The sequence below is a fragment of the Belonocnema kinseyi genome, chromosome 5 (assembly GCF_010883055.1).
Source record: "Belonocnema kinseyi isolate 2016_QV_RU_SX_M_011 chromosome 5, B_treatae_v1, whole genome shotgun sequence".
Classification (NCBI taxonomy): Eukaryota; Metazoa; Arthropoda; class Insecta; order Hymenoptera; family Cynipidae; genus Belonocnema; species Belonocnema kinseyi.
Genome location: NC_046661.1, coordinates 144,843,801 through 144,856,086, shown reverse-complemented (window position 1 = coordinate 144,856,086; position 12,286 = coordinate 144,843,801). Strand labels below are relative to the sequence as shown.

At 20.5% G+C, this 12,286-nt stretch overlaps 1 protein-coding gene across 2 annotated transcripts in view; it reads left to right on the top strand.

Moving 5' to 3' along the window:
* Positions 1 to 12,286, top strand: part of LOC117172800 — a 65,886-nt gene that overhangs the window by 3,810 nt on the left and 49,790 nt on the right. The window contains exons 2-5 of one of the 2 annotated variants that reach the window (XM_033361029.1): positions 2,816 to 2,926; positions 3,030 to 3,132; positions 3,210 to 3,304; positions 11,210 to 11,334. In XM_033361029.1, coding sequence (XP_033216920.1) covers positions 3,060 to 3,132; positions 3,210 to 3,304; positions 11,210 to 11,334 — 293 coding nt within the window. In that variant the 5' untranslated portion in view covers positions 2,816 to 2,926; positions 3,030 to 3,059. The remainder of the gene's footprint in view (positions 1 to 2,815; positions 2,927 to 3,029; positions 3,133 to 3,209; positions 3,305 to 11,209; positions 11,335 to 12,286) is intronic. The other variant, XM_033361028.1, reaches the window with a different exon arrangement.

Genomic DNA, 12,286 nt, shown 5'->3' with positions numbered 1-12,286 from the left:
TCCTCAAAGTAAATTTAAAATAAGCTGAAAAAATCTTGAAAATTTGATTTCTTAAGGTTTGGAAATAAATGTGGAAGCTGTTTATGAATTTAGCCAGCTTTAAAAAGAATAACAAATGTTTTTTTAGATTTATGGATAAATTTTGTATATTTTCATTTCAAAAAATAAATTTTTGAACAAAATTCAATAACATTTAAAACCATTGCAAAAGAATCCCTAAAAATTAAAAAGAAATCTGAAAGATTTTAAGGAAATTTGTAACCATTTTAAAAATATTAAAAAAGTTAAGAAAAAATTCAAGCATTTAAAAATTTTTGGGATCTTGAGAAAATTGCTAAAAATTTTTAACAAATAGTAAATTTTTTAGAATTTTGAAAACAAAAATTAATTAAGTAATGCAAAAATTGTTCTTTGTTGAATATTATTTATTTAAAATAGAATAATCAAATATTTTTATCGAAACAAAACATTTTTTCATGCTTAAAGTTTATTTAAATAATTGTTTTAATTAAAAATAGAAATTAAAAAAAAGACTTCAGAATTAAAAAATTGTTCGAAAATGTGTATAGTATTTTTTTAACTTATAAAAGCTGTTCGCAAAAATTAAATGGTTAATTAAAAAAAAAATCGAGGCGCACGTGTTTTAAAATTTGTTTTCTTATACAATTTTCACACAATTATTGTTTTTTTAAATTCAAACAATAATTTTTAGAAGCTTCAAATATTTAAAAAATTATTTGGTAAAAAAATTTGGGGATTGTATTTTAATAAATAAATAAAATTGATTATAAAACTATTTTTTGACTTGTTAAAATCCGGGGATTTTACATTTCGGCAATTTGCTGTCGGGAATTTTATTTGTTGGCAAATTTCATCATTCGATAATTTTACAATTCGGGAAATTTACAGTGTCGGGAATTTTATTTTTCGGAATTTTTCATTCTTCCCGAATACTTAAAAAAATTCTTAAACATTTTTTAAAATGTCTAGAATTGTAGAATAAAGTTCTGAATGATTTTAATGTAAAAAAAAAAAGAAAAAAAAGAACTTTTGAAGCGTTTTAAACGATTTTGAACATTTTAAGATAATAACAAATTTTTCTTAATATTTCTGGGAAAATGTTTCATGATTTTTTTTAATAAAAAATTAATTTGATGAGGACATTAAAAATATATATAGGTTAAAATAATTTTAAACAATATGTGGAAGGTTTAAAAATGTTAAGGAGAATAAAATTCCCGATAGAAATTTTGCAAATCTTTTGAAATGTTTTGAAATTTTTTCAAATATTCTCTTAAAATGTTTGTAAACTTTTTTTTTAATCTTAAAAATTGATGCAAATTTGTCAGATTTTGTTGAGTTTTTAGAAAATAAAAAAAATGTCTTTAAAAATTAATTTGTCAAAATAAATTTTTTTTTTAAATTTATAAAATTTTGGTATTCTACAATCAGTAAAAAATCTTAAAAAGCTTCTAAATTTTTCAAAAACTTTAAAAATCTAAATTTTTTACTACAAAAATTGCCCTAAAATATTCCAGATTCTTTTTCAGAATTTTCGGAAATATTTAACATGTATAATTATTTGTTAATTTAATTTAAAATTTAATTTTTCAAACCAAAAACTCATTTTTAATTTTTCTAATGAATCTTTCGAAAAATTGTTTGTATAACCTCTCAAAATTCGTAAAAAGTTTCTAAATCTTATATTCAAAATGTTAAAAACTCTATATTTTGTTTTAGGTATTTGAAATCTTTTTCAATTTTCTTTAAAAAAATTTTTTTTAAAGGAAAATCATTTCAAAAATTTCCATTAATAAAAAAAATGTATTATATTGAAACCTGTAAAATCTAATTAGTTTTAAATTGACTCAAATTTTTCGGAGAATTCACTTTTAAAAATAAACAATGATTTGAAATTTTTCCATGAATTTTAAGAATATTCTTTTGTTCTCTTCAAAATTTATTTTTTTAAATCTTTCTAAAAATTATAAATATTTTTTGAAATTATTCATATTTAAAAAAAATTTTAAATAGTGCTGTAGAATAAAAAAAAATGGTCCTAACATCTTCCGGAATCATTTTTTGCATTTTCGGAAATCCTTTCTAATGTTTTGAAATCTCAACATTTTTTAAATTAATTTTTTCAAAATAAAACATCTTTTAAATGTTTTTCCAGTAATCTTAAGAAAATTTTGTTATTCTTTTTAAAACTTCCGAAATTTTTAAAATGATTCTAAAGTATTTTTTCAAAATATTAAACAATCTAATTTTTTTTACATTTTCTGAAACCTTCTCAAGATTTAAGTTATTTTCGAGTTTTTTAGAAGCTTCTAAAGCTTCTAAATATCTTTTGAAATCATTTGACAACATGGAATTAAAAGTGATTTTTCACTTTTCTCACATCAAAACCATTTATTTTTGAACAATTCAGATTTATAAATCTTAAAGATTAGGAAATTAATTATTTCAGAGATTATTTTTATTAATTTATTTTAGTGCCTTTTTGTTTTCATTTTAAATTTTTGTTTAAATTGTAATATATATCATCAGACTTTTTTTTATCAGTTTCACTAATTTCAAAAAAATATCTGTTATCTAAAATATTAATATGATAAAATAATTTTTTTTAAAATTATTATTAAAATGTATGGACTTTAGGAACAAATTAAATAAATGATAAATTATGTTTTCAGTATCATTAATTTAATTATTCGATGGTTTTTGGACCAGCCTAATATTTAAAAATATTCTCTAATCATTTGTTAAAACTTTTCCAAGATTTGAGCCCTTTAATTTGCAAACTATTTAAATTTAGAGACCCTAAAGATTGGAAAATTATAGTAATTGAGACCGATACAAATTCAAGAGCAAATAAAACTGGAAAACCTGACAATTGAAGTGGATTCAGATTCAAATTCATCCAAAAGTAATTTTGAAAACTACAAAACTTCAATAATTTTCTCAAAATTAATTAATTAATAATTAGTAATTCATTGAAATAAATACCTTAAATCTCGTTCAAATTTCAGATTCGCTACGTACCGGTTTCACAAACCAACATGAATAACGAAAATGAAAAAGACAAAGCGAAAGAGTACAATTTAAAGGGAATACAAGTTCATCGTTCTTGTAGTACGTAAATAAATACAAAAAATTATTAAAAATATATTACTAAAATATCTAGGAGAATTAACCAATTTTATTTACAGGTCGACTCTTACTTGATTCACCGAATAAATTTGATACAAGCAGTATTGACGATGTGCCAATTAAAAAATTGTTCGTTACCAATCTTGCCAAAAAGGTAATTTGAACAATTAAACTCGATTATTATCTAATTTTGATATTGGTTTTAATATTTTCAAGGAATTTTTTAACTTTTTAAAATTACTTTTAATTTTATTGAATTTATTTGTAGTCATTAGTCACTTTTTTTTTAGAAATTGGTAGGGTTTCAAAGATTTGTAAAGATTTAAAAATACTTTCTGTAATTCATTTGAATTCTATGAATTTAATACATTTTCGAAAAGTTTTTGTTTAGGTCATCCTAAATTCTTAGGAATTTTATCGATTTCTTTTGAATTGTTTTTATTGAAATAAATGGAATTTTTTCGATTTTTCAAATTAAGTCCAATTTATTTGAATTATTTTCTTGTTTATAAATTAATAGGGTTTCAAGGATTTGAAGAATTTTTAAATTTATTTCTGGAATTTACCCTGAATTATTATTAAGTTTTCTTAAAATAATTGAAATTCTGTAGAGTTCTTTTCAATTTTTAAATTCAATTGTTAAAATGTTTAAAGGATTTTAAATATGTTAAGGTACTTTTTTTTAATTCCTTGGAATTTTAAAGAGATTTACAAAATTTTAAAGGATCTCAAATGATTTTAAAGAACTTGATTTTACATTTTAATAGATTCATCTTTTTTTTTTAATGATCGAAAAGATTGTTAAAGATCTATTCTTTAACTAGTAATTTTACTATTCTAGTAGAAAATTGACATTTTCCAGTTCAAAATTCAACAATTTTGATGTAATTTTGTCTGTTTTTAATTGAAAATGCACTTACTTTGTTAAAAAATCGACTTTTTTTGGTAGAAAAAAATTTTTTATCTTTGAAAGTTAATTTCATTCTTTAAAAAATAATTTTTTTATTGGTGTAAGAAATTCAAGCATTTCAATTAAATATTGATCATTTTAATTGAAAATTCATTTCTACGGTTGAAAAATTGAGCTATTTGAAAACTTTTTTTTTATGAAAGGAAACTTTTTTCCCAAAAATTTAACGATTATTCTGAAAATTTGAGTTTTGATTAAGAATTAAATTTTTAACGGAAAATTCATAGTTTTAGTTGAAACTTTATTAGTTCGATTAAAAGTTAATTTTTTCAACTGAAAATTTAACTCTTTCACTTTTAGTTGAAAATTGAACTTTTTTGGTTCAAAATTTAACAATTTGGATGTATTTTGTTTTTTTAAATTGAAAATTCACCTATTTTGTTAGAAATAAATTTACTTGATTGAAAAATAAACTCTTTTGTTAAAAATTAATTTTTTTAAATTGAAGATTCATCGTTCTAATTAAAAATTTATTTATTTGGTTCAAAAATGAGTTTTTTTTTTGAGTTTTTTAAAAAGGAATTTTTTTCACCGAAAATTTAGCTATTTTTCTGAAAATCCGATTCTTTTTGGTTAAGCATTAAATTTTGAACGGAAAATTCGACTATTCTATTTTTGTTGAAATGTTATCTTTTTCGAATTAAAATTCAACTATTTGGTTTAAAGTTGATATTTTTCGTTTAAAAATTAAACTTCTTTTTTAATTCGTGCAATTTGTGGAAAATTTGTATTTTTTTGTAAAGAATTAATCTTATTGGTTGAAAATTCATCCTTTTGGTACGTAAAAATTCAAGTGTTCCAGTTAAAGATTCATAATTTTAGTTCAAAATTTATTAGTTCGATTAAAAGTAAATTTTTTCAACTGAAAATTTAACCGGTCCATTTTGAGTTGGAAGTTGAAAATTCAACAATTTGGATGTAAATTTTACTTTCTTAAAATTGAAAATTCATTTATTTCCTTGATAAATCACATATTTTGTTAAAAAATCTACTTTTTTGTAGAAAAAGATATACTTGATTGAAAAATAAACTATTTTGTTAAAAATTAACTTTTTATTTTATTTACGATTCATCATTTTAATCAAAAATTAATTTTTTTAGTTAAAAAATGAGCTACTTGATTGAAAAATAAACTCTTTTGTTAAAAATTAATTTCTTTAGTTGAAAAATGAGCTACTTGATTGAAAAGTTGTTTTTTGGTTGATAAATAGTATTTTTTAAATTGAAAATTCGTCTTTTTTGGTTTAACATTGATTTTATTAACTTAAAACTTAATTTTTTCAGTTTTGGTTAACAATTTATTTTTCTCCTGTTGATGATTAATCATTTTAATGGAAAATCCATCAGTTAAGTTTAAAAATTATTTATTTTTTTTTTAAATTCAACTATTCCATTTTCTGTTAAAATTTTTTTTTCTAGTTTTAATTTCATGTATTTTGTTGCAAAATAATTGTCTTGTTTGGTATCAAATTAATCTTTTTTAAAATTAATCTTATTGTTTAAAAATTATTATTTTTGGTTGAAAATTAAAGTAATTGAGTTAAATATTCATAATTTTAATAAAAAAATTTTTAGTTTCGTTGAAAGTTAATTTTTCAATCTGAAAATTAAACTGTTCCACTTTGGGTTAAAAAAATTGATTTTTTCTGGTTTAAAATTTAACATTTTGGATGTAAATGTGACTTTTTTTGAATTGAAAATTCATTTATTTCGTTGATAAATCACGTATTTTGTTAAAAAATCTACTTTTTTGGTAGGAAATGATTTTTTCTTCAAAATTTAATCTCATTATTTAAAAATTCTTTTTTTTTTTTGTTGAAAATTCAAATATTCCAGTTAAATAATCATAATTTTAGTTCAAAATTCATCTTTTAGCTTAGAATAAAATTTACTTGATTAAAAAGTAAACTCCTTTGTTAAAAATTAATTTTTTATTTTATTTCAGATTCATCATTTGAATTAAAAATTCATTTTTTTTAGTAGAAAAATAAGCTGCTTGATTGAAAAGTAGTTTTTTGGTTGAAAAATATTCCTTTTTTCGTTGAAAATTCGCCTTTTTTGGTTAAAAATTGATTTGCTTAACTTAAAACATAATTTGTTAAATTCTGGTTAACAATTTATCTTTTTTAGTCAGATTATTTTTTTCTAGAAATTTAAACTTTTTCAGATGCAGATTCATAATTTTAGTTTAAAATTTATTAGTTTCGTTGAAATTTAATTTTTTCAACTGAAAATTAAACCGTTGCACTTTAAGTTAAAAAAATGACATTTTCTAGCTCAAAATTTAACAATTTGTATGTAAATTTGATTTTTTTTAAAATTGAAAATTCATTTGTTTCTTTGATAAATCACGTATTTTGTTTGAAAAACTACAGTGTTTTAGAAGAAAATGATATTTTTATTTGAAAATTAGGCTTCATTGTTTAAAAATTGTTCTTTTTTTGTTTGTGGAAATTTCAAGTATTTCAGTTAAATATTTATAATTTTAGTTCAAAGTTCATCATTTGGATCAGAAATAAATTTACTTAATTGAAAAATGAACTTTTGTGTTAAAAATTATTTTTTTATTTTATTTAAGATTCATCATTTTAATTAAAAATTCCTTTTTTTATTTCAAAAATGAGCTATTTGATTGATAAGTGATTTTTTGGTTAAAAAGTGATTTTCTTAATTTAAAATTTAATTTTTTAAGTTTTGGTTAAAAATTTATCTTTTTCAGTAAAATCATTTTCTTTTTTCTAGAAATTTAAACTTTTTCAGATGAAGATTCATAATTTTAGTTGAAAATTTATTAGTTTCGTTGAAAGTTAATTTTTTCAACTGAAAATTAAACCGTTCCACTTTGGGTTAAAAAAGTGACATTCTCTAGCTTAAAATTTAACAATTTGGATGTAAATTTGATTTTTTGAAAATTCATTTATTTCCTTGATAAATCACGTATTTTGTTACAAAATCGAATTTTTTGGTGAAAAATGATTTTCTTCCTTGAAAGTTCATGATTCATCATTTTAGTTCAAAATTCATCAGTTAAGGTTAAAAATGATTTTTTTTTTTTAAATTGTAACTAATCCATTTTCTGTTAAAAATTGTTGTTTTTTCTTCTATTTTAATTTCATGTATTTTGTTGCAAAATAATTGTCTTCTTTGGTATCAAATTAATCTTTTTTTTTTTTAATGAATCTCATTGTTTAAAAACTCATATTTTTGGTTGAAAATTTATTAGTTTCATTGAAAGTTAATTTTTTCAACTGAAAATTTAACCTTTCACTTTGGGTTAAAAAAATTGATCTTTTCTAGTTCAAAATTTAACAATTTCGATGTAAATTTGATTTTTTTGATTGAAAATTGATTTATTTCTTTGATAAATCACGTATTTTGTTAAAAACCTACTTTTTTGGTAGAAAATAGACTTTTTTCCTTTGAAAGTTAATCTCATTGTTTAAAAATTCTTTTTTTTTGCTGTTGAAAATTTAAGTATTTCATTTAAATATTTATAATTTTAGTTCAAAATTCATCATTTAGATCAGAAATAAATTTACTTGAGTGAAAAATATGTTACCGTTAATGTGAAAAACTATTAAAAATTAATTTCTTTACTTGAAAAATTAGCTTTGTTTAAATTAAACTATTTCAGTTGATGATTCAGCATTTTAGTTGAAAATTCATCAGTTAAGGTTAAAAATTATTATTATTTTATTTTTAAATGTAACTTCCATTTTCTGTTAAAAATGGTTGTTTTTCAATTTTAAATTGAATGTATTTTGTTGCAAAATAATTGTATTTTTTGGTAGAAAATTAATCTTTTTTTTCAATGAATCTTATTGTTTAAAAAATTATATTTTTTTTTGAAAATGCAAGTAGTTTTATGAAATATTCATGATTTTAGTTGAAAATTTATTAGTTTAATTGAAAGATAATTTTTTCAACTGAAAATTTAACATTTTCTAGTTCGACATTTAACAATTTGGATGTAAAATTTTCTTTTTTTTTAAATTCATCTGTTTTGTTTAAAATTCCAGTTGAAGACTGATAATTTTATTTGAAAATTCTTTTATTGAGAATTTTGCTCTGTTATTTTAAAGGATGTTTAGAATGAACGTTATGATTTTAAAAAAATGTTTCTGCTTAATTCATCTTAAGGCTTTTTAGTTTTTCTAAACTCATTAAAACTTATTTCAATCCATTTTTTCGTATTTTCCATTTATTTTTAATTTGTAATAATTTCTTTTCAAATTCCGATTGATTTTTTATGAATTTCATCGAATTCTGATCAATTCCTTTAAATTCCTCTAAATTCACTTAAATTTTACTAAAATAAATGGAATTTTTTCGATTCTTTAAATTATGTCCAATTTATTTGAATTATTTTTTGGTTATAAATTAGTAGGGTTACAAAGTTTTAAAGAGATTTTAAATTATTTTTTGGAATGCACCCTGAATTATTTGGAATTATCTTCTTTTTCCAATTTACTTGAATTATTTTTAATTCAATGGAATCTTTTCATATTTTTAAATTGTTTTGAATTTATTTGATTTTTTTATTTCGCCTGGAAGGTTTATTAATTTCATTGAATTTTTTTCGTTTATTTTAAATCCCTCTAAATTCATTCACTTTATTTCCAATTTATTTGAATGTTTTTTTTTTGGAATACTCTCGATTTTTTTTAAATTACCTGAATTATTTTTAATCGACTCAATTCTATTTAATTCAATGGCGTATTTTCATATTTTAAAATTGTTTCCAATTTCTTTGAATATTTTTTATTCACCTGGAAGGTTTATTAATTTCATTACATTTTTTTCGTTTATTTTAAATCCCTCTACATTCATTCTAGTTTTATAGGAATAAAGGAATTTTTCGTTTTTTAAAATTATATCCAATTCATTTGAATTCTTTTTCGGTGATAAATCAGCAGTGCTTCAAATATTTGGAGAGTTTTTATATCATTTTTTGGAATTCACTCTGAATTCTTTTAAATTTTTTGAAATTCTCTTTAATTTTGATTAATTTCACTGAAATTTATTCGTTTATTTTAAATCCCTCTAAATTCATTTCAGTTTTACGGAAATTAGTGGAATTTTTTCGAATTTTAAAATTCTTTCCCATTCATTTTAATGCTTTTTTTTTTGTTAGAAATTATTAGCGTTTCAAAGATTAGAAATTATTTTTTCAGAATGTACTCGGAATTCTTTCAAATTCTTTGGAATACTCACGAGTTTTTTTAATGAATTGAATGATTATAAATTAACTCAATTCTATTTAATTCAATGGCTTTTTTCATATTTTAAAATTATATCCAATTCATTTGAATTCTTTTTTTTTGTGATAAATTAGTAGTGCTTCAAGTATTTGAAAACTTTTTATATTATTTTTTGGAATTCACTCTGAATTCTTTTAAATTCTTAGAAATTCTCTTTAATTTTGATTAATTTCACTGAAATTTTTGCGTTTATTTTAAATTCCTCTAAATTAATTTCAGTTTTACGGAAATTAATGGCATTTTTTCGATTTTTAACATTATTTCTAATTTGTTTGAATGTTTTGTTGTTATAAATTAGTAGAGTTTTAAAGATTAGAAATTATTTTTTGGAATTCGCCCTGAATTCTTTCAAATTCTTTGGAATACTCTGAAATTTTTTTAAATGACTTGAATTATTCTAAATTAACTTAATCCTATTTAACTAAATGGCGTTTTTTCATATTTTACATTATATCCAATTCATTTGAATTCTTTTTTGGTCATAAATTAGTAGTGATTCAAATATTTGAAGAGTTTTTATATAATTGTCTGGAATTCACCCTGAGTTCTTGTAAATTCTTTTAAATTCTCTTTAATTTATATTAATTTTATTGAATTTTTTCGATTTTTAAAATTATATCTAATTTATTTGAATTCTTTTTTGGTCATAAATTAGTAGTGATTCAAATATTTGAAGAGTTTTTATATTATTTTCTGGAATTTATCCTGAATTTATGTGAATTCTCTTTAATTTATATTAATTTTATTGAATTTCTAAGTTTAATTTAAATCCCTAAAAATTCATTTTAGTTTTACGGAAATTATTGGAATTTCTTTGATTTTTAGAATTATATCCGAATTATTTGAATTCTTTTTTGGTAGTAAATTATTGGTGCTTCAAATATTTGAAGAGGTTTTATATTATTTTTTGGAATTCACCCTGAATTCTTGTAAATTATTTTAAATTCTTTTTAATTTATATTAATTTTATTGAATTTTTTCGTTTAATTTAAATCCCTCAAAATTCATTTCAGTTTTACGGAAATTAGTGGAATTTTTTCGATTTTTAACATTATTTCTAATTTGTTTGAATGTTTTGTTGTTTTTCAAAGATTAGAAATTATTTTTTGGAATTCACCCTGAATGTTTTTTAATGACTTGAATAATTCTAAATTAACTCAATTCTATTTAATTCAATGGCTCTCTTTTTTCTTCATATTTTAAAATTGTTTCCAATTTCTTTGAATATTTTCTTATTCACCTGCAAGTTTGATTAATTTCATTGAATTAATCTTGTTTGCTTTAAATCCCTCTAAATTCATTCTAGTTTTACAAAAATAATGAAATTTTTTCAATTTAAAAAAAAACCAATTCATTTGAATTCTTTTTGGGTTATTAATTAGTATTGCTTCAAAGATTTGAAGAATTTTTATATTATTTATTGGAATTCACCCTGAATTCTTCTTAATTCTGTGAAATTCTATGTAATTCAATGGAGTTTTTCATATTTTTTAGTTTTTTTTTCGATTTATTTAAAGTTTTTAAAAATTCACTTTTAATTTTTATTGCTCATTTTATCGAATTCTCGCTTACTTTAAATCCCTTTAAATGCATTCAGAATGGGAATTGAATGGAATTTTTTTGTATTTTAAAAATTTTATCTAATTCATTTGAATTTTGAAGAATTTTGAAATCTTATGAATTTATCCTAATTATTTTTAACCTTTAAGCGCTACGAAATTACCATTTGAGCGTAATAAAAAGTACCTTTTGGTCCCTATATTTGTGAGGCCTGTGTATAAATATTAATTTTGCTTCAATAAAATAAAAAATTAAACAATTTTTACAGACTACTCAGGAGGATTTGTCAAAGTTCTTCACTCATTTTGGAAAAGTGGAAGAATGCGTGATAAAGAAGAACAAAAAGAGCAATTATGCTTTTGTGACGTTCGTCACTGCAGAAAGTGCTTTGCAGTAAGTAACATTTGACAATTTAAATTTTTTAAATGTAGGATTTTGACTCATTTGATAAATTCAAAAAAGTGTCAATAGCAGAATTTTTGAAAAATCATTTCGAATTTTTGTAATTACCTTAAAAGTCTTAAAATTCGTTGAAATTTTTTAAAAACTTCTGAAATTTGTTAAAATCATCAATAATTCCTGAAAAATTCGTTCTCTATTGACATTATTTTACACTTTTTTAAAGCGACGACACTCGGTTGGTAGCGATTTTTTGTTGTTAAAAATGCAACTCTTGGCTAAAAATTAACCTGTTTTTAATTATTTATTACAATATTTTTGGTTGAAGTATCAAATATTTAATTTTTCTTGGTTAGAAAGTATTTTTTTTTTTAACTTACGAACTTAACTATTTCTTTTTTGGTTAAAAGTTAATATTTTTTAAGTTACAAATTAAACTATTAGGTTAAAAATTCATCTTTTTTGATAAGTATATAATCGTTTTTTGACTAAAAATGCAGCTTTTCGTAGGAATAATTTTTATTTTTAGTTCTAACTTACACTATTTCATTTAAAAATCCAACTGATTTTTTTTTTGTTTTTTTTTTTTTGAAAATTCGTCTTTTTTGTTGAGTTTAACTGTTTTTGATTTTAAACAAACTAATTGACAAAAATAGTTATATTTTCGAAGTAATGAATTTTCAACAAAAACAGATGAATTTTGAACAAAGGCGATTAATTTTGATAAAAAAAAAATGATAAATTTTCAATTTAAAAAGGCAATTTTACAACCAAAAATTGAATATTTAATTTCAAATTAAAAAATTAATTTTGAACCAGGAAGATGAATTTTCAGCTAAAATAATAAATCTTCTTTATTCATAATGTGTCCCCTAAGGGTTTACATGACTTCCATTCCTTACAATCTTTCCGTTTACATCTATATATTTTTTACAATCTTATCCTT